The sequence below is a fragment of the Anarhichas minor genome, unplaced genomic scaffold, assembly GCF_050575085.1.
Source record: "Anarhichas minor isolate MPS153535 unplaced genomic scaffold, ASM5057508v1 ptg000027l, whole genome shotgun sequence".
Taxonomy (NCBI): domain Eukaryota; kingdom Metazoa; phylum Chordata; class Actinopteri; order Perciformes; family Anarhichadidae; genus Anarhichas; species Anarhichas minor.
Genome location: NW_027466473.1, coordinates 10,618,133 through 10,641,116, shown reverse-complemented (window position 1 = coordinate 10,641,116; position 22,984 = coordinate 10,618,133). Strand labels below are relative to the sequence as shown.

General features: G+C 42.2%; 2 protein-coding genes across 2 annotated transcripts; one reads left to right on the top strand and one right to left on the bottom strand.

Moving 5' to 3' along the window:
* Positions 1–94: 94 nt before the first annotated feature.
* On the bottom strand, positions 95–9,645 carry gucy2d (guanylate cyclase 2D, retinal). The gene is made up of 18 exons (XM_076101778.1): positions 8,796–9,645; positions 8,360–8,661; positions 7,841–8,213; positions 7,650–7,734; positions 7,445–7,550; positions 7,177–7,296; positions 7,006–7,086; positions 6,680–6,856; positions 6,433–6,589; positions 6,188–6,337; positions 5,633–5,781; positions 5,359–5,522; positions 3,589–3,781; positions 3,159–3,333; positions 2,467–2,565; positions 1,089–1,183; positions 914–996; positions 95–799 (listed from the first exon to the last, which is right to left on the bottom strand). The coding sequence occupies exons 1-18, from the start codon at positions 9,643–9,645 to the stop codon at positions 715–717; spliced, it is 3,444 nt and encodes a 1,147-aa protein (XP_075957893.1). The 3' UTR covers positions 95–714.
* A 5,924-nt stretch (positions 9,646–15,569) lies between these two features.
* hsd20b2 (hydroxysteroid (20-beta) dehydrogenase 2) lies at positions 15,570–22,984 on the top strand. Its single transcript, XM_076101636.1, has 11 exons — positions 15,570–15,735; positions 18,557–18,603; positions 18,794–18,869; positions 19,546–19,656; positions 20,566–20,633; positions 20,789–20,833; positions 20,977–21,011; positions 21,106–21,187; positions 21,331–21,396; positions 22,438–22,587; positions 22,679–22,984. The coding sequence occupies exons 1-11, from the start codon at positions 15,585–15,587 to the stop codon at positions 22,820–22,822; spliced, it is 975 nt and encodes a 324-aa protein (XP_075957751.1). The 5' UTR covers positions 15,570–15,584; the 3' UTR covers positions 22,823–22,984.

The window sequence follows — 22,984 nt, the reverse complement described above, 5'->3', positions numbered from 1 at the left end:
CTGCCACCAAAGCAAAATCAGAGCCACCCTCGACCGGAGCTCTCAACCTGTCTGATCTGTCCGGTGCTCTCCAGCTTAAGTTACTGTGAAAATGTTTCAATTCCGAGTTGTTGCAAAAGGCTAATGCTTTGAAAGTGAGTGTTCTATTTCACCCGAGATGAATAGTCAGACAGTAATAGCTTCCACCCCCGGGATGCTCATGATAAAATATCTCCAATATCTCTACAGAGCACAAAGATAAGTACAAATACGGAAAACCGTACAAGTACAAATACATCCAGTACTTGAAGTACTGGAAGTACAGTATTACACATGATACTGTAAACGACTCATCCATCACAATCCCTTCTTGCTGTCCTCTAAACCAATGCAATGTGGGATCGGTCATTCAACCTTGGTATGCATATCATGCTGTATGTATACTCTATTTTTAGTTGAACACATACAAGGACAGTTGCTTTTTCTACAATAAAGATTATTTCGGTATAGAAATGATTTCCAAAGAGTGTGAAATCCCTTGTGACTGGTGCTTGATTTCATTTTGAGCGTAGCACAAATTACAGTAGATTGTGGTTGTTGCATGTTCAACTTTTCCTCCACACATCTCTCAGTCTATTTTTTTCACTGAAAAACAATGTTGATCTAGAAAGTATCACTTTTCATTCTGGAACATCAGTAAATAAATAAAAAATTGAACTTAAAAAAAAAATCAGCCTAGCCCATCTTCTTCTGTCGATCCAGGAATTTTTGTCGTCTGTCCGGAGGTATCTCCTCTAAAGCGATACCATGATTGGCTCCCCTGTAATAGGAAATACAGCTTTTTATGCACAGAGGCTGGAATGCAGTGTAAAGATGAAATCAGGCAAATCACATTAATGCATAATGTGGAGGAGCAACCAAAACATTCTCTTACCCTGTAAGGTCTGGAGGAATAGGCAGAGGCTTGGTGAAATCCTCTCTTCCTACCAACCAATATGTGTTCTCAATCCCTTTTCCCTAAAAATAAACAACCATTAGAATTCATTAGCTATTATTACGATGCCGGTGTTACTGTGGGTACATTATGAGAGCGTGTCTGGTCATTTTACCTTTAACTCTGTCATGCCTCTGTGTTCAATTTTGTATCCCAGCTTCAACTCGTTCAGAACATCGACCGTTCTTCGGTTGACATGGATTCTGTAAGCTATGATGGAAATGACAGAAACACACGGCAACATTTCCACACTGAAAGGGCTTTAATATCAGTTGAACGTGTAAAATCTCTATTGTCTTTGGAACTTTAAGGTTTAAAATGATAATATCTGAGACCTGTGCTGTCATTTTGGTATTAAACCACCTGGTGGCAGTAGACTACCCATTAATACCTTGCTGCTAATGGCGTAAATTCCTAATTGTTATTTTAGCAGTGGTGGAAGAAGTATTCAGATCGTTTACTGAAGTAAAAATCCACACTGTGAAAATAATCCACTACAAGTTATAGCTCTGCCTTCAAATCCGTACTTAAGTAAAAGTATTAAACAATTATCAGCAAGATTTGCTTAAATTATCAAAAGTAAAAGTACTTATTGTGTAGTAAAATGTTACTTGTCAGTATTTTACTATTATATATGATGTTTATTGGATTAATATTACTGCTGCCTTAATGTGTGTGTTGCATTTTACTGTTGTAGATGTTTAAGGTTGTGTTAATTTGTTGTGTGTCATGTTTGTAGTGTCGCTGTCCTGTAAGAAACATGCTTCTCTATAACGTAAACTCTTAATGAGCTCAGAAAAAGAGCCCTGCTTTCAGCTTTGTGACGATGCATTCTCCAGCTGACCCAAGAGGATATTTACATAGTTTATTTATCTGAAGATGTAGAAGAAATGTCTCAACACATAAAGAAACAAGTCATCCTTCAGCTCATCAGAAAAAATCATTTTTCAAAATCATCAGTAAGAACTAGGACAAACTAGTAACTAAAGCTTTTACACAAATGTGGTGGAGAAAAAGAAGTACAATACTTGCTTTAGAGATAAAGTGGAGTAGAACTATAAATCTGCATACAATGGAAATACTCAGATTTGTACCTAAGTACAGTACTTGAGTACTGAGTTTCATATATAGTGAAGGTGAATAGTTTCATGTATTACAGTACGATCTTCTGGGAGCTCTATCAAATGGAAGAGTTGTATTCCTAAACATAAGTTAAGTGTACTCAGCAGCTACTACGTAAGTTCATAGTTAATTTATTCAGCATGCAGAATGTAGCGGAGTCAGACTTGGTCACTGATGTTGGCGTTTACACCGAAACTTCAAATTGGCCTCTAATTCTGCTGATAGTCTTAAAGGATTACCAAGGACTGCTAACTTAAAGCCCCGTTTAGGCTCAGGCAGCATGCACACAAACTACATACTGTATGTACTCTCAACCGCGATAGAACTTTAAAAAAAAATAAAAAAGAAGAAAAGATGTATGAGACACTCACGCAACCCTGTGGACTCCATTCGAGATGCCGTGTTGACAGTGTCTCCAAACAGACAGTACCGAGGCATGGTAAGACCCACTACTCCTGCTACCACTGGGCCTGCAAACATAGCAAACAAACACGCACACACACACACACACACACACACACACACACACACACACACACACACACACACACACACACACACACACACACACACGACTATGACGCTTCTCCTAGACAAGCAGTACATCATAACCCATTTTGTGTGTCAATTTGTTCTCTTTTTAGACTACTAATCAATTTTCATTTCAATTAAAGTACACGCAATTATTTACCCAAATCAAGACAAAGCTATGAACTACCACTTCTGCGTGCATAAAGAAATTCATAGATTAGAGTTAGAAATCTCAAGTATGCAGTGTGTTAATTGGATGACAGCGCTCTAAGTGGATAGCGTTTCACTGTTCCAGGAATAAGTTCCAGACGAGGATAAAGGAGGTAAAAATACCTCCTTGCCTTAGCAGCTTGGGCTCCTGTACTCTTATTCCTCTCTAACATATACACCTTTTCTCACTCTGGAAGGAAGTTTTGATTTATTTCATGCCATATTACTCATTACACGTGCACGTGGCTCTTAAAGTAATCACTCATTAGTACCGTATATAGAGAGAGCATCACAGCGCAGAAAGGATGGACATATTGCTCACCAGAGTGCAGGCCAATACGAATTCTGACCCTCAGTTCAGGCATGTGCCTCATCTTGAAGGTCCCGATGCAGTGGAGGATGTCAAGAGACATGTTGGCCATCTCGGCTGCATGACGGTTGCCATTCCTAGTGGGGACTCCTGAGGCTACCATGTAGGCGTCTCCGATAGTTTCCACCTTAATGCAAAACAAATAACAGTTCAGCAAACACACAACCGCATAGAATTCTTTTGATAAATAGTGGACATAAATTGAGGTGGCACATGATTTCCTGGGTCAGATCAGATTCAGGAGCAACAGAAGAAATATTTAACAACATCAACAACATAGAGAATCCTAGATCAAATTCTTTTAGAGATTTTGATACAAAAAGACCATAAGCAGAGTAAAATAGTTCAAAAACAGAGTCGTTCTTCGTTACTATACACTCACCTTGTAGACATCATGCAGTCCAATGATGGCATCAAAGAGTGTGTAGAGGTCGTTGAGTAGGTCGACCACCTCGATGGGATCGCTGAGAGCCGAGATGGTGGTGAAGCCCACGATGTCGCTGAAGTACAGCGTGACCTCGCTGAAATGCTCGGGTTTGACCGGCTTGCCTGTCTTCAGCGCCTGGGCCACAGACCTGGAGGAGGAAGATGATGAGTGGGCGACACTGCTGAGGTGCTGAAGCAGCAACAGTCTGGAGACTGAGCTTGAGACTGCTCGAAGTAATCTGATATTTTTTTGGGGCATCACAAACAGACTTTTACAGACATTCTACGGCTGTCCCTTTCTCTTACTGATCATTGCAAACAGGCAAACTGGCATTTCTAAAAACATGACTGAGATACACACAACGACAGCATGGTGTGACTCTTGCCTCTCAATGCGTGGGTAACTGTTAAATACAGGAAAGACACCTCTCTTTGGCAGATCAGTGATGATTTCAAACACAAATATGATTAAATATGATAAAGATTCAATAAGATATGATTAAACTAATCCAATGCAATGAAGAACAACAAAGAAACCAAAGACGACCCTGAAGGAGCAGGAAGCTCCACCGAGGATATTGGAGTATCTGTCCATATAGGATCACTTTCAGCCGTACACTACACAGAGCCGGGCTTTATGGAAGAGTGGCCAGAAAACAGACATTATAAGTAAAAATAGGTAAACACATTTGGAGTTTGTGGGACACTCCAAATGTGTTTTCTTATTTTTCTTGTTGCATCTCTGATTAATGCCCTACTTGCCTGGTCCGTGAGTTTTGGGGATGCCATATTATTATATTACCATTTTCTAATAATGGATTTAATGGTGCTCCATTATATCATGTGACACTTAAAGTGCACACAGCTGGACCCTATTTAACAAATGATGTGATGTTACCAATTGATTGTCATTGTGATGTTATTTAGGGACAATTCTAACGTCAAGCCCTAAAACAGAAACAGAAGATCAGTTGAATTACAAATCATACAGGAAACACAACTGAGGTGCTGATCTGTTGCACATACTGAGGCACATCATGCAGTATTGTAGATGTGTATTCTTTGTTGGCCTGATGAAACACATTTTCACACATCATTGATTCCTTGATTAACACATTCCTTTAACACAAACAAACAGCCTCCTATAGAAACAGACTGTGACTAATTCAAATGATAGAATACATTCCACTAGCGGGACATGGTTGCTAGCAAAATCTAAAGAAGGTTTGACTGTCTGATCACATCCACATCATTGGTTGTTGCACTTAATATTCCCACATTCGAAAATTGCCGCATAACTAGAGCCATATGTTCGGTAAAAAAATGTAAGTCATGGCGAGAGAAAGACAGATGTAGGAAAAATAAAAAAAATACGTTTTGACTGTTTGTGTTATCCTGCTTAAGAGATGACGAGATGAAGAGTCTCACAACATGTGTTGATTCATCCGCATTTTGGTCCCCACAGCTCCTGAGAGTTATTAAGTTGAATCTCTGCAGGAGACCTGATACCACTACAGTAGGTCAGCGAGCAGCCACCCTGCTGAAATGAGCACTGAGTCCCTAATAGCTTCAGGGAGGCCGTCTCTGACCTTTGACCTCCCTGAGGATACAAAAGTAAGCATAATCTGTTGTAATTGTGCTGATGCTCTACAGGCCTCAAGAGCCCTTGATCTTTAGTGAGCATGACGTCAGTTTCTGTCGTGTGTCAGGTAAAGTTGCCACTCACTTGGGCAACATCTGAGCCACCAGTTTGTCAGTCTTCTGCCTCTCCACCTCCAGCTCCTCTGTCCTCTCTCTGATCAGATCCTCCAAGTTGGAGGAGTACTGCTCCAACATGCGCAGCATAGAGTCGATGATGTTGGTCTTCTTTCCTTTGGTGATGCTCTTGAACTGTGATGTGAAAAGGAGGGAGCAGGATTTTCATCTCCAGCTTGCTGCTTTCACACAGAACAACAAATAAGGAGTAGACGTGGATCGACACGCGCTTTCAGTGTTTTTACCAGTTTGAAGATCTCCTCAAAGGTCGGCCTCTTCGCTGGCTCTTCACTCCAGGACTGTTTCATAACCTGTATCACATCCACCGGGGCCTCGTCAGCAGACAGGACAGGCCGACACAACGGAGGCGGCTCTTTGAGCTTGCTGATGATCTCTGTCAACACACACAGATGTTATGCATGCGCACACAGAAATGCACAAAAACAGACAAAACACTTCGGAAGGAAAAATCATTGTCTCTAATGTGATTTTCTGCACCCAATTTTGTCAAATAAACAAGAATGTCATTGGTGATTTAAAAAAAACTAACATCTGGCAGCATTTTCAGCAACAATCCTAATATTTGTAATGTTCTTTTCAGCTCAGTGTGAGCAGAGAGCAATAAAAAAAACAGCATGTCATTATCCCCACAGGCGGGGAACATAAAAGACAGGATTTCAAATAGAACCTGTACAAAACTATTCAAAATCTTCATAGATCTTTTGTACATGGCCTTCTACTACGTCACAGTTTCTTTTCACGTATCCATCCTTTGGGGTTACTAATGCCATATCACTCACCCTTGGGCGGCATGTCCAGCATGCAGTAAGGTGCAGAGCGGGAGATGATCTCCTGCCCGATGATGGAGAAGCTGTAGACATCCCCAGCGAAAGTGCCCATCCTCCTTTGACTGGTGCTTCTCAGCAGCTCAGGAGCCGTCCAAAACAGATCTTTACAAAGATTGCACAAAGTAATAAATAAACAAAAAGTATTGATAGGTACGAGCTTGGTCACTAAATTAATCAGCGAATGCACATGAACTCACTTTCTGGCTTTTCCTCATTAGTGTCAATGCCTTGGGCAATCAAAATTTCATTGAACCCATAGTCTGTCACCTTCAATACAAAGCGGCCGTCTACCACACAGTTACGGGATTTGAGCCGTCCGTGGACGATGTCACGATTGTGCAGGTACTTCATTGCCTGATGACAGTTTGAGATAAACATCTGAGCGATGAGGCAACATGACAAGATGGGAAATGAAAGGCATGTTGGTCATTTTGTCTCTCTCACCCGAATCAGATCCATTAGCAGGGAAGACTTGAACATCCAGTCAAGACGCACTTCCTCATTGTTGAGCAGATTCTCCAAGCTGCCCCTGGTGCAGTGTTCGGTCACAACTGCAAGGATCCCAGAGTCGCAGAACAGTCCCAGGAACAGATTGAGGTTCTCGTGCCTCATGTCTCGGAGCTGATTGGAAGACAACGGAAACATCAAGACACAAGTCACTCAGTTTGATGCGTTTTATTGTGGCCAGGGACCAGACCAGTCTGTATTTGGGGTTTCCTGGCAACAATGGAAAGTCAGTAATTTGGATAATGACACATACATTCACAAACCTTGACAAAGACAAACTCAGTGTTGCTGTTGACACCTGATACAGGTCCACCGGGGCATTTCTTCAACCAAACCCAGTCACCCTGGGACAAACACAAAACGACAGACTTTGTGAAACCAAAAACCAACCAAAAGGTTAAATCTGAGTTTATTGAATATGTCAGTCGCCTCACCTCAAACACAGCAACATTGGAGCTGTCTGGTGTGGACGCCAAGTAACTGCGACCGCACACCGAGTGATGAGGAGTCTTCATATCGAGCTGGCTTTTCAGGATACTTTCATCATTTATCTTCTGCTCACACACACAGTTGAAAAAGGACGGGGCAGCTCAGAGTACATCATCTTTTACAGGCAAACAACTGCCATATATCACATACTTGCAAAGCAGAGAGAAGCAAAATACAGACAGTATATAGACAGAGATTCAGCAAGGAACTGACCCGTTTGCTGAGTTGAGTGTTGATGAAGACCAGGTCGTCCAGTGTCAGCACTACCTTTGTTGATCCGCCGTTACTACCTCCAAAGCTGAACCCAATCCTGCCACTTCTCCTGGACAAAAGAAAAAAAAAGAAAAACAATCAGTCTTTTTGAAAGATCACACAAGACCGGATGAGATATGATTCTCTGCTACTCTGCTGTACATACTTGAGACTATTAAAGAAGTTAGCTCCACATCCAATGACCGCAATGAACACAAGGAGAAGAAAGAAGAAAGTGACTGTGTCCAGGCCTTTGGGAAGAGAAGAGAAACACAAAGACAGTTTGAATGCACTGAATTATTCAGTAGTGCACCAGCTTATATTTATTTTCTGCAATGACACTACTAGTGCCCTCACCTCCAGTACAGGCAAAGTATGGGCTAAACCAGCAGCCGGAGTCTGTGTAGGGCGTGCTGCCCGCAAAATGGATGGAACGACCGAGGTATTTCAAGCTCCCGACCCCTCCATATGTATGAGCGGCATCCAGAACATGGGTGGAGTAGAGATAGTGGCCAATGCCGCTGTAGTCCAGCACTACATAGCGAGCTTGCATGCCTTCCCCTTCCTTGCCAGCCTTCAAGTGCTGATTAAAGCCTTCAAATTCAAAGCCGCCCTTGGTGTCACCCAGGATCGGACCGGTTACCCAGCGGCCTCCATTGGCGCGGGCCTGCTCAGCAGCCATAGCTGTGTAGTAGATCATGTTGTAGATGGTGCCAAAGAATGGAGACACCTTACAGAGGAGACAGTAATGTGATGATTTTGAGTCAATTCAAATGTTTGTATAAGTGCCTTTGAGTATCCTCTTCTTCCAGATTTGTCATATTTTTCTATTATCATTTACCATTACTATACACACAAGTATCACACAAATCTCACCTGTTCTGGTGGGGTGCTGCTGCGGATTTCATAGCTGTCCTGACCGTCTTTGAAAGCCTCATAGAAATTGCTTTTGCCAGAGTCCATAGTGATGGTGAGGACTCCGTCAAAAGCTTTGCGCAGCTTGGTGTCATTGCCAAGCATATAGTAGGGTGCATCGTTGTAGGGTAGTGAGTAGAGGAGGGCGTCGTAGGGGATAAACACGTAGCCACGGTCGATCATACGCATGAACAAGGCTGTTGTCAGAAGCTCGTACTGGGATTGGCCACCAATCAGGACAGAGGGCATGCACATAATCACCACTGTGAAGAGAAGAGGGATTAAAAACGGATTCATTTGCATGATTCATGTGGAATAAAACAGTGTGAAGGACGTTTTAATGTTGTTACATTCATGTTTTTTTGTTCTTGTTTCAGTCATCACATCTAAAACTCACCTCTGACCCGGTCTGCTTCCCGCACTTTTTTCAGCGCTCTCTGAGGCCCATCCTTGTCCGACTCCATGGTCACCACAGGGTTGACAGGCAGGCCAAGGGCCCTCAGTGACGAGGCCAGCTCATGTCCCGTGGCTTCCCACAAATCTGTCTCCTCTGAGATTATGGAAACATGGGCCCAACCAAAGTATCGCAAAACCGAGAAAAGTACACGGGAGGACAGTGGCAGCGGCCGCAGGAAGTTGGAATACATCCCTAATTTATTCATGTTGGGTTTGAGGCAAGCCCAGGAAAGAATCCCAACATCCCACTCTTTTGCATACAAAGCGGCGGAGGAGCAGTAGCCTGGGTTGGCAGGGCCCAGAAATGCAGCACCATAACCTTCCAGCTCAGCAAAGCGAGCCAGGGCACGGGATGACTTGCAGTCCTCATTGACCAGCGTGTAGTCATACCAGTAGCCTTTGTTGAGGTAGGGGTCCTTGTTTATGCGAGTAGTGGCGAGGCGGGCTGCCAAGTCAGGAAGTGCTTTGGAGTATAAGAGGTCACACGTCCAGGGTCCAACCAGGACCACCTTGAAAGTGGTCGCCCAGGCCTGACAGGGCATTAATGAGAGTATGAACAACGGCACAAGGAGCCAGTTCCCACACCAGCTCCTGGAGCGTTGCATGGAGGATGACGGCAACTGTGGTTTTGATGATGAAGCTGCTAATGATTTGAACACACTATATCCACTGCAACTGTTTGCAGCCACTGTCCGCACGCGTCCCTTTCTCTTCACTTTTGTTGAGTCGTGCTGCCATCGTGGGTGGTAGGACAGGTTGTGCAGAAAGCGAGGGTCTCTGTGACTTGCCATTTTCCTCTCACAGCTATGCTTTAGACACAGCAGGGGGAGCGGAGAGTTTGTGGTGTGACAGTGAATGTGTCTTTGTGGATAGGACTGCCTCCCTTGGCACTCAGCAGGCCTCTAGTCCAAAACTGGACAGGCGACGAGACAACCCCAAGTCATCACTGCCTCCGGGGAATAAGGGAGAAAAAAGGTGCAATTAGAAAACGTGTTGCTCAACAATTTAGTGTGATCTGCTTTCGCTCCGTAGGTTCTGTGACACAAACAAGGATACCTCAGGGCTTAAACAGTCTTGTACTGACATGATCCCTGACCTGAATTTGCAATTGTGGAGTGGTTTGTGCCACAGAATGTGATGTTGAATTGTGTCAGCATCCATCTGTCTCACTGATTACATGAGCCCACAGTGCCAATGCTATTCCTTGAAGAATTAATGGCTTGTGTGGCAAGCTGGTAAGCTCTGCTTGGAGTTTATAAGTGCCAGGTAACGTGAAGCTAAATCTGGCCTTGGTGTCTTCATTTAGTCTTGGCATCTCTTCTCCCTTCAATAGTCAATCTCTTGAGATGTTCTCAGCCATTGATTTCTGGATTATTCTTTCCTCGGATTCTTAAAACCAGCATCTAAATTTGTACCAGCTGACTTCATTCTGTGTTCAGAAACACTTAAGAATGGCTGCTGATGTAAAAAGAAGGGACATTGACAGCTGAGCAAAAGGCCTGACCAACCTGCCAGTGGTGAGGGGAACTTCAGTGGCAGCTAGTGCTAAAATTCAGAGCATTGCTTCTGAGGTTTAAGGAAGTTCAGCTTGAAAGAAATAAAAAAGTTCCACCAAGATAATGCTGGTTCATAAAGAGAATTTAAAAAACTTAAAGTGCACAGCTTAAAATACTGAAAGAATTTCCCTTTAGTGAAACAACAGTGGATGACAAAAATGCTAATCTTGTGCTTGTTGTGTTGTGTATATATTATAGCCTGACTGATACTGGATATTTTCAGGCCAACATCGAAATCTGAGAATCTAATGGTGAGTGTTTTTTTTTTTTACATTAAATATGGCATAAACAAATATCTTGTTATTGATTCCTTTGATTAAATAAAGAAAATTAAGAATTGTGACAATAATATACACTAAGTGGAACATTTTACACCTAAAAGATGAACTTGTCAGTTCTCTCTGATAGACAAACTATAAAAGACTACCCCTGTTTCTAAATGATCTCAAACTCAGTTTGACATTTCTGTCCTGCAATCTCTTGTTCTTTATCAGCTGACAAAATATCAATACGTCTCCTATAATCGGCCCATTTTATCAGCCTGGCTGATTTATCTCTCCAGCTCTAGTTTATATGTGCTTGAATCTTAAATGAGGCCAAATCTATGTTAAATCTTACATATAAACCACCTGTAGCCGTCAGTGGTTCAAAAATGACATTTTAAAGGCCAAAAATACTGGCTGATTTGAGTCTTAGCCTTCAAGCAAGCGGCGACCAACAGGCCTTCTAAAGTGACTAATACGGTCATTGGCTTATCAGTTCATAATAGGTTCAGAGTAGCACTGACATATATGCTAGCATTGTTCTAAAGTGATGCTGAGAATAAGGAATAGGTGAAATGATGTTAACACATCATTTCATGAATAGTGGTATTTTCTTTAGTCTTTATGAACAAGCCTTGGCGTTCCAACAGTCTCACCTTTGCTGGAGTAGCTCTGCTGCAAAGAGATTCGAACGTGGCCACAATGACACTTGATAGTGGTAAATCAATGACAATAAAATTCAATGAAACAGATTTAATAAGAGACAGCTCTGACCTGGAGCAGTTTCACTACATACTGTAGGAGCCATATCGATGTTGGAGCGGTTGAATAGCACCATCCAAACTCCAGATGGATTAAGTATACGGGAGTATACAGCAGGAACAGTGATCGTTGTCCTTTTACTGGGAAACAATATCATAGGTAATCCAAAGAGAGTGGGAAAAAAAAATTAAAAAAAATGAATTATCTCCTCTTGTATCCAAGTTCCTTAAAGACAATACTGAAAACGAAAAATCTCCACATTTCCAGTAGTTGCTTTAGCTCTCGATGACCCCGTTTTGGACTGGGACCCACCCCAAACCACAGAGGGACAGTGCATGGAAAGAGGTGAAACCCCGATCCAGCGTCTGGATTGTTAAAAGCTGTCCGAAAGCTGTGGAGAGGTAACAGGTAAAAGAAAGGTAAGAGTGGGAAGGACTGGCAAGCCAAGCTCTGACTCCTCAGCCCTCTTTAGCTTCTAATCCACACAAGTGTGGGAAGAGTGTGTGTGTGGGGGGGGGGGAGGGGAGGGGAGGGCTGGTGGGGAGGAAAAAGAAGGTGAAAGTAAAGGTATGTTCACTCTGGATCATTTACACAGGAGCATACATTTAGGTGCTGATGTAGCTTAGAACGTTTTAAATACATTTTTTAAAAACTTGACTGACTCAATTGATAGATTGGTTGGCTATTTCAACAGTCAGAACTGGGAAGAATCATACTAAAATGGTGGCTAACTGTACTGATTGTCTTATTTATTAGGAGGACCATAAAAAGTACATGATCTTGTGAAGAACTCAGTTCCATAGTTGGTGTGAGAGTTTATGGAACTTCTTGTGCCAGAACAGGAACACTCCACTCATCAAAACCCATGAACTTTGCCTTTGAAAGAAAGATGGGTTCAATTTCAACCCTTAGCTAAGTGTCGTTCCATCATTGATCATCCTGCACACCTTGAGAAACCCCCTATTCTCTCAGCACTAAATGTCCCCAAAGCGAAAAATCAATAAATCTCCTCATGCAGAGCAGAACAAAGAAAACCTTTGCAATGTTAATTATTGCACACTTATCCCCGATGGCTACCTTAAATTGTAGAATTGCATGTAATCACCTGAAGCTTGAACCTGGTGCAGGGATTAAGGCGCCCGTATCTGTTGCCCCATATAACCCTGCTGCTGCACTTCAAATCCCTCTGAGACGTTCGCTTATGCTCTTTGCCGTTCCACTAGTCTTACGACAGTAGCCAAAGATGCGAACTGAAATGTAGCATGGCTAAAACTCTCCACATACTTCAGTAAAATTGGTCTTTTATCTCATCATTTAGATTGTAGATTGATCGATTATGTTAAGATGTCTTTAATATGACCACGTTTCTGACATCTTTGTAGCCTGCCTCCTTTTCCGAAATTGGGCTTCAAGTTCTGGACAAGATAAGAGTCAGAGAGCAAAGGCATCTTACATATGGGGAGCATGAACTATGTGAGCTGGAGCCGCGGGCTGAAAATATCTTGTGGTAAGCTACTGAAAGCCTGCTGTTGCTCCTTTGACCTCGCAGCAGGTACAGTTCACTACAGCTGGATTTTAAGCTTTTGGGGTGACTCCACATTTTTAATAAACATTTAAAAACAAAGATTCTCATGAACGACACAGTGAACACATCCAGCATATAGCCTCAGTGTCCTCGGCTGAGATTTTTGAAGACGGTCCCCTACATATGGAAGTGTGATGATGCGTTTGTTTTTTTTGTCCTGCCTTGCACATGGATGGCAGCCTTGCTGGAGTAATCAGATTAGTCAGGTGGGGCTGTACTAAACTGATCTGCTGCCTGCAAGCCTCTTAAAAGTGACATGGCTAACGGCACTGACAGAGATCACTTCAAAGCAAGGTCAGACACACAGGCGGCCCAGTTGAGCAAAGAACCAGCAACCGCAGAGGTAGCAACACTGCACAATACTGACAGGAGGATACAAGCACCTCTGACCATTGTCTTAGCCCTGAATGTTATTAATCTGTAGCCCAAACCAACAACCAGTCATGTAGGCAAAATATGCTAAATGAAGTAGTAGTCAGTGTCATTTTATCTATCTAAATACACTATCTATATTCTAATATGACATACCTGTCTTTAGCAGCCAGTGTGATACTGGCATGTGCTTGGTCACATGACTCTCAAAGCTGTCATGTGATTTGACGATTTCTAAGTACATCTCTCTCGGAATTCTTTACTTTCTACGAAGAAGCTATTTGTCGAAGTTCATTAATCAAATACTGAAAAAAAAGAAATCCTGTGGGAGGAGCGATAGAGAAGCTTAAACGTTTGCCCCCATCAGTGACCCCACGTAACTGATCGGGTGAATTCAATTGGCCGCCTCCCACAGCGACGTCACTCAGTGTTCCCAGCAATCATCTGTTCAGAGCTGTAGGAAAGCAGGGAACCTTCCCTGAAAAGAGTGTTAATTTACATTACTACAACAAACTTTTAACTAGTTATGAAAAAAACTCAATGCAATACTGATGCCACTATATGTTCTCAGGAGCCAACACTGACACCACGGAGCTGGAGGAACAGGCTGTATTGCTGGGCTTGCTGGAGGGGAGGGAGACATGGGAGAACCAGCTGCATCTTTATGACACCAAGCTGTGGCGCTCATGGAGACACTATGGCTTTTGTCCACAGGGGCCGCCTAAATCAACACAACACGCCCCCTCCCAATGCCTCAGATCTGCTGATGCCAACCTCCTGCAGTTCTTCTGGGACCAAGTGCCAAACCTCGGGTGACAGGGCTCTTTAAGTCGTCGCCCCCTCTCTGTGGAACTCATTACCAAACCACATCAAAAATGCACCCACATTGTCATCATTCAAAACCCACCCACCATGTTTTTAAGTAGTCCATCTTTATTCTATTCTGTTATATTATCATCATCCCCCCCCCCCCCCCCCCATCTGTATTAAATATTTTACTGCGTGTTTCCTTATTTTATCCTACAGTATGTTAAGAGTATTTGAGAACTTTGACGAGTGCTATAAAAATCTGTATTATTATTATTATTATTATCATTGAATAACTGGAGTTGGTCCATGCAGATCTGTGACTGCTCACTGCAGTGCACATGCGTGCAGGGAATTCAGGATGTTTTTCCTCCACAATGTCACAATACAAATCTATAAAGATTAAAGCCTGAAGAATAAGCCAAAACATTTAAGAAACAATTAAATCAAAGTATCAGTTTCCAAAAGTTTTAAAAGATCGATTATACTCAACTAATTGAAAATCTACTGTATACAATTTAATAGTTTTGAGGTTTTCAATATATCAGTTGACAGTTTTGTTTGTTTTTATTAAATAATTAACAGTATGATACATCTTATTAACAGGCACTAGAGAAATAACAATACTATCATACAGTAGAATGTCATAAGTTAATAAACAGAAACAATTCAACTCTGACAGACTTCACATCCCTCTGGAGAATCACACATTCAGAGGGTTTCCCCCTAATGTTGTGATTACTGGTTAATTTAACTTGCACTTCATATTGTATGTTGTTGAGTTTATGGTCACCCGTAGAACTAGTATGTTCCAGGCGATTTCTTTTGACACTGAAATATGGATAAAAGAAAATGTCAAACAAACACTAATTTGCAGAATTACATTTGCACAATAACTTAACTGAGCAGGTATCTCATTGGTCATCACTGCATCTCTCTGTCAAATCCTGGTCCAGCTGTGGCCGGTTAGAGAGCGGCAGCACCCTCTGTTGGTTCATCTGATACCTGAATAAAACAGAGATAGACGGCTAATTCACTGCAGATATTCATCTGTTAAAGCACCCCAATTTCTTTGATGTTAAGCTCTTGAAAGACATTTTTGTCAGAAAAGGATCTTGCATCTTTGAATGGCGATTTAAAAAAAACCAAACTAAAGTTCCTTTAGTTCAGTCTGCAGGGAGTTTTAAAGCTTTAGGTGCACCGTGGGGCTCCAGGGCTCGGCCTATTTGCTGTCTGCCAAGCTCCCAGTATCTGACAGCAGCACCACGCAGGGATGGGTGGAGCAGTGTGGGAGGAGTATGTAAACAAAGTTTTCACTTCCTCTAATATATACTTAACATTGTCTGTGAAGGAAATCCTGTTCAGTCGAGAGCTCTGCTGCAAAAATGTCATTTATTGACGCGCTGGCCATCATTGGGGGATTCACTGTTGTTTTCCACCTGCTGACGCTGGCCTGGAGATGTTGGTGTGGATTCAGACAGTTTGTTTTGTCGGAGCTTTGGCATGTGGATTTAAAGACATATGGGCAATGGGCAGGTAACGTCAAAGGAAATCTACGTTATGATCTCTTAAAAGTTGCTTTTGTGGCTAAACAAAAGCTTGAGTTGTTACAGTCAGATAGCTGAGAGAGGACGACTTTATATTATTTTTGAATTGTCTTTCATGCTTTCATGCTTTTAGAAGCAGAAGGCAGTTTGATAAGGGGACTTGATAAGATGTTCACATTCCTACATGATGGGACATTTCCTGCAAACATTTCGATCCTCTACAGGCACACATCAGCTTCAAGCCAATTTCCCATATTCCTTTGTTAAGTTAGTGCAGTTTGTTTGTTTCCACTTCTGACACTTTTCTGATGAAAAAAAACTATTTGGACCCCAAATTATTTTTTTCATCAGAAGAGTGTGTTGGGAACGTAGAGGAGCGTGTTTGGTTTATCAGCATCTAAGAAATTAAATTCTTGACATCAATAGAAATATTAATGTCAGTAACAATTATTAATGATTATTAATAACAACGGGGCACCACCCTGTGAACAGGGACCAATAACCAAACAATAAAACTAAGTCTCATAATTAGCGTTCACTCATAATGTCAACAGTCTGAGTACTATTACACATTCAGAGTGAAAGTGAAGGTTTAAGTTCGAGCACAGGCCACGACATCCAGTTATTATTACACACATATGCACAAGTAATCACAGACGACTGCTCTTTAAAATATAACAGAGTTTATTAAATCAAACAATAAATGATCAAATCAAGTACTATCAAAATCAACAAACACTATCATACAATTATATATCTAATACCTAAAGTCAAATGAATAAAGTGGGGTAAGGATATGTGTATCAATATATGTGTGTGTGTGTGTGTGTGTGTGTGTGTGTGTGTGTGTGTGTGTGTGTGTGTGTGTGTGTGTGTGTGTAAAGAAAGGGGGAGGGGGGAGCCTACTCAACAGTGATGGTGGTTAATCTCAATAGGGCGTGTGAGCCTACAGGCCAAGATGGTGAGTCTAGAGACCGGCGACCAAAATGGCGGAGAGGTGGCTGCTAGAACCACGTGGGACGGTGTACCATGTGGGTAGGGGTCAGAGATTAAGTAATCACGAGTCTGAGAGGTTCACCCAAAATCAGTAGCTCTAACTACGTGTGTGTGCGGGTTAGTAGAGAGAGAGAGAGAGAGAAAATCGAGCTCTGCGCAGTAGTGAGGCAGTGAGGAACAGCACGCTTTTGCGGTGATAGTTGCGGTTCTAGATCTCACTCGCAGAGCCGATTTAAAGAGGAGAGAATAAAACCAAAAACAAAATAAAAGAATCCCCAAAACAAACAGATCTTTGTCACTGCGGTGAAACGCGAGTTTGTCTCCCTATCACCCCGAAACTCGGTCGGCCAGACGAGAGTCGGCCACCGTAGTTTTAGTTTTTAAAGTGATAGAATCACAAGCTCCACATCCACTAACAGCGACGGATCAAATGCGAACGGTTACAGCAGAAAATACACAATATAACGGGACTCCGTGGTCCGCGATGCTGGCGTAATAACACGTTATAACACGACAGTAACTTAACACAACAAGATACAGGAATAACAACGACATAAACGAATAGTCTAAATTAAGCTAATGCTAAGCTAAGCTAAGCTAGGCCCAGATACCAGTAACTCTTACTTTGAGAAGCTTCGTTCGGCAGGGTCCTTTTCCCGTGGTGGGAATCATTCAGTCCTCGGGAGGTGAGGGCTCCCGGTGGCGCGGCTATCGGAGCTAGCGCAGACTCGATCACCTCGCTGCAGAGAGGGATCTTCTTAACGTCGGAGGCGTGCGGGAGTCGCTCGTCTTAGGCCGGAAATCTTCGGCTCTGTAGGGGCTCAGTTGCCCTCTTTTGCCGGCAAGGTGTGCACTAAAGGGTGGGAGAACGGGGCATAGGAGTTATCCGTTCTCGCACTACGGGATCCAAAACTCAAAATAAAACACAGTCTGTAGGTTCGACCAGCGAAGGTGACATGTGACCTGATAGGGTTTGATGAGGCCGCGGCTCCTCGTGAATCTTCTTGTTGCCAGGACGAGGTCCGGAGGGAAGAGAGCGAATGGCGTTTCCTGCTCGCTTATAAACCAGGTCTCGAACCCAGTGGGGGGCCACTTCATGGCCAATGAGGGGCCAGGATCAAGTTTTGGCTGTGCTGGGAGGTGTAGTCATTCATCTTGGAGTTTCCATCAGACGTTGTATGACAGGAATGAGCATGGGTGCTTCTAGACTAGGGCCAGATCCCAACAAGTGTATGCACAATTTTTAGACGAAGAGAAACTGGGCTTGTCTTGTTTTTCTGCGTGAGGAGGATCTTAACTTCATACAGTAGAAGAGTGTTTTCTCTTCTTACATCTCCTCTCCCCTGAGCATCTCTTTGAAGTCTTACCCCTTTGACCTCACTATTTCCCTTTGGCTCTGCTTTATACTTGGATGATTTAATAACCAACATTTGCACCTGAAGCTCAATGTGGCAAACTTTGCTTTATCCATGCCGATTGTTTGAGATGCAGAATAGTCTGCAATATTTTTTTTTAAATATGTCTGTATTTTTGCAGCGCTGGTTGAGGAGTTTGGTAAAGGAGCCGACTTGATTGTAGTTAGTGTGTCAAAGTTCTAGAGGTAATATTTAAGCATCAGGTTAGAAAAATATACCGACTACAAGAAAGAAAGGTAGCTACTTAATAAACGCAGGTGTAATACCTTCATTTTTACATAACATCAGGGTGATGTCGAGTCGTCTTGGTAGTCAAATCCACATCTTGTAAACTTCCGTCAAATCTAAAATGAGTGTAAAATGTATTCCTCTAACGTGTGTGCTTTTTCGTTTGTGCAGTTGTCACTGGTGCCACATCTGGCATTGGCAAAGCTTATGCCCGTGAGGTGAGTCTCCAACTTCCGACTACAACAATTTCTCTCCATATTGGGGTTCAAATTTCCAGTTAGGAGCCAGACAGTTGGTTGATATTTGTTAAGTTGTTTTGGATCGAGGGTTTGAGATCTCACCAATGCAGAGTGTTGCTGTTGGTTAAAAGAGTCAACAAACCTGTCTGTCCTGTATGTCTCCTCCTAGCTGGCACAAAGAGGCCTGGATGTTGTTTTGTTAAGCAGATCTGATGATAAACTTCAAATGATTGCCAAAGAAATAGGTGAGTGAAGTGAAAATAAAACTGCTGTTCTACTACTGTTCTCCACAGGCGGCAACCTCCAGTTGTGAAAAGTGAAGCCAATGAGGAGGTGCCTTAAACTTGCATTCTTTCTAATGGCCATCAGGGGGCGACTCTTCTGGTTGCAAAAAGAAGTCAGATTGTATAGAGGTCTATGAAAATGACCTTACTTCTCACCGATTACCTCAGTAAACATTGTAAACATGAGGTTATGGTCTCAATTGCTAGTTTCAAGTCTTTGTCAATACAGCATAATGTTCATTTAGTAAATTATGGCCCCATTAAGTAAAATAGACCATAAAACAGGGCATGCTTTACGGCGTAGCTTGTGATCAACAGGTTGTTAATAATGTTTTTGCATTAAAACTTTATTTACTTAAAGTTAATTGTAACATTTTTGGTTGCCTAATGTGTCTTATTCATCGTTCTGTTGTACTTAGCGCCACTCTCTAGTGTCACTTCTGGTTGCAAAAAAACAAGATGGTGACTGCCAAACACTAAGATGGCCACGGCCAAAATGATGAAAGAAAGGCTTCAAAGCTGAAGAATTAGTAGTCCACAAACCAACGGGCGACGTCACAGTGACAACGTACACTTCTATATACAGTTTATGGTTTTCCCATTACAGTAAACACATTTGTCTTTCCATGTGCAACAGAAGATCAGTACGGACGAAAGACCCGCACCATCCAAGTGGACTTCACAGACAGCCAAAGTATCTACCCTGTTATTGCTGAACAACTACAGGGACTGGAGATTGGGATTCTGGGTAATAGGACAACCAATTACAGAGCACAAGACAAGCTTTAGAAACTGAGAAATATTGCAAGCAATTTACTCTCGAAAAGTTGACATTGAAAAAGCTGCTGTTTACTGGAGCAAGTCATCACTGCCGCCATATTGGTCCGGGGAAGCAACGTCTCCTAATCCAGGCCCGCTCTGGGGGGCGCCAAAGATCACAGGGTGTGCACTTGGACTAAAATCATAACATACTTTCAGGATAATTTACACAAAAATCTGTATATTTAATTATTTAAAATAGATATTTTACTCACTCAAAAATAGTAGGCTACTTAGAAAGCCACATTATTCTGTTTCACCACATATTCTGTTGCAGATAAAGATCATTTACAGAAGTTAAAGTAAGTAGTTAGTTCAAGGAAAAAAGGTTGGAAACCACTGTCTGTGCATGCATATCCAAGGAGGCAGGAAGTCTATTCACTATAAAAATCCTCATAACTTGCTGAATTGTCAACCGATTTTCAAGCAGTTTGGTTTGCTGCAAATGCCGGACGTGAATAAATGATATAGAAGCTTGGCTAAATGTATACTTTTATCTTGTGTAGATAGTAACAGTAATAGTATATACTATATCTAAAATGAAATATTATTTATTACTGCATGTATATTAGCTTCTATGGTGTGATCTTATTGACAAATTTGGAAATTGTTTGGTTGAAGAGCTGAAGTTGCACGGCACCCGGTTCAAGGAGGAGGCTACTTTTGTGGTATTTGTCCCGCCCCTCCTACACTGTGATTGTGACAGTGACCCCCAAAATATGAACATTTTTTCAACTCTCAGCAGCCAGAAAAAACATCAAACATGTAGCGCTCAGTTTAATCAGTCAATGATTGACAACGTTAACAAACGTTGTTTGTGTCTTTGTAACCCTCACAGTGAACAATGTAGGAATGAGCTACTCTGATCATCTTGCCTATTTCTTGGAAATACCAGATGCTGAACAGGTAACATTTGTCTGAATCTGAATTTGCATCCTAAATATCACTTTCTGAAGGCAATACAACAGATGATTAATTGTTTCTGACTCAGGCTGTTAGAGGTCATGTTTGTCTCTAATATTTCTAACTCATAGTTTCTCTTGTGTGTTTATTCTGACCAGAAAATCACTCAGATTATCAACTGCAACATGCTTTCAGTCCCTCAGGTAAGATATCTATGTGAGTATTTACTGCATGGCTGTGTGTTTAAGTAGTCACCTTTTCCACTATATCTGAAGTTTTATTTTTTTGTAAATGGCTGATGCTGCATAAAAAAAAGATGGTGATGATTTATATCTTCTTCACTCAGATGACCAGACTGGTTCTTCCAGGCATGGTTGAAAGGTAATGTCACAAACGTGCAGAAGTTACCGGTTGATCTGAAGTAAAGAGAATATTAGATGAATTTATGGACGTTTGTCTTTGCTCTCCTTCCCAGAGGGACAGGGCTGATTATCAATATCTCCTCTGAAGTGGGAGTCCGTCCACAGCCTTTGTTGTCCCTTTATTGTGCCACTAAGGTACTTTCTCATCCAGACAGTATGTTATTGACATGTACACATTGATCCAAACACACAAACTCAATTACATATTCACTAATGCACAACGTCATGACACTTCACCCCCTCTTCTGCTTGTTTTGTGATTTTCTTCTTTATTTCAGATTTTTGTAACATATTTCTCTCAGTGTCTGCATGCAGAGTACAAGTCAAAGGGAATTATTGTTCAGGTAAAGTATGGAGTACTTTAGTACGAATGTACTAAAGCTGGAGGAAATGTATTAAGCTACGAAAATGATCATTTAGCCCATAAAGTTGTATTTACTTTAAAACAAGATATTATTTCAACATGTTACAAAAACAAAGAATTAAGCAAGAGGAATGCAGACGAAACACTCAACTAGAATTTAGAGGAGTTGACACTTGAAAATAATTGGAAATAATTATGTCATTACACTGGCTTGTTTCTGTGTTGTTGTTTTTAAGGATATTTTACAATAAGAGACTCAGTAAAAGTGGCCTACTTTTTGCCTGGTCAGTGGTAATATTAGATGGGAAATAAATGGTGGGAAACCAAAAGATTGGCTACACAATTTGATATAAAGCGCAATATGACATTCCCCACACACTTTAACACAGGTAGTCCCACTGGGCACTTACCTGTTCTCATCAGTTTGCAGTTGTGCTGCTCAATCCCCCGTTTGTATGCGCTGTCAATTTGGATCAGCGCAGATTCTCCACATGGGTTCACGGTGACCAACAGCTACTATCTTATTTAAAATAAGTACTAACCAGTGACTTCTCTGTCAACTATAAGCCAATTACTTGGCAAACAGCAAAAGCATCTAAATGCCGCACGAGGCATTTTGGGCATGCGTAATGTTGTTTTTTTCCACACTGCACGCTTGGCCCAATCCCAATAGGCTTGTGCGAGATGAACTGCGCCTCGCCTAGTGCGCGAGATCAGGTGGCAACAACGGAGGGCGTGACAGAAAACGATACAGTTTGGCCCAATCCCAACGTCCCTCCCAAAGCCTCAAACCCTGAACCCTCAGGGACTTACTGAAGTCACCTGGTGGATGGTTGAGTGTGAGAGACTTTGTAAGGGCTTTAAACGGTGTGAATTTTGTCACTTTGCTGCAACATACTCTCTAAGTTACTCAGTTCCACTAAAACTAAACTTTTAAAAGTCTATTGCTTTTAAAAGTCATTAATGTGTATGAATGCAAAGGGAAGTTCAACCTGTCCAACCACAGTACATTTCTCCCTAGTGCGTGGCCCCCTTCATGGTGTCCACCAACATGACGAAACAAATAGCAGTCAACTTCTTTGTGAAGAGCGCTTCCGGGTTCGCCCGCGAGGCCTTGAACACTGTGGGTCACTCCAGCTACACCAGCGGCTGTCTGTCCCACGCACTCCAGGTCAGAGGGACGAGAGACCGAATCACTCACAAAGCCGTCAGCTGCAGCGATATCTTAACGCCTCTCCTTCTCTTTCCCCATCGTCCTGCAGAACGCGGCTCTCACGGTACTGCTGCCGGACTGGTTACGCATGTCACCGTTCCTCCTGAGAAAGCTGCGAAACGTCGCAACAGCCAGCCGACATGATGCAAACGTGTGCAAGCAAAAGGACAGGCTTGGTCAAAAGGAGGAGTAGTCGTGTGCCTGCGTCTGCACAGGAGTTCTTACTGACATACACGTTGACTTTTACAGATGAAAATAGGCTTCACCAAAGGACCACTGCACAGATTTCTCAAAATGCGTGTTGTCGTATCATAGCATGGTTACTGTAGCAAATAAACTACACTAAAAATGTAAA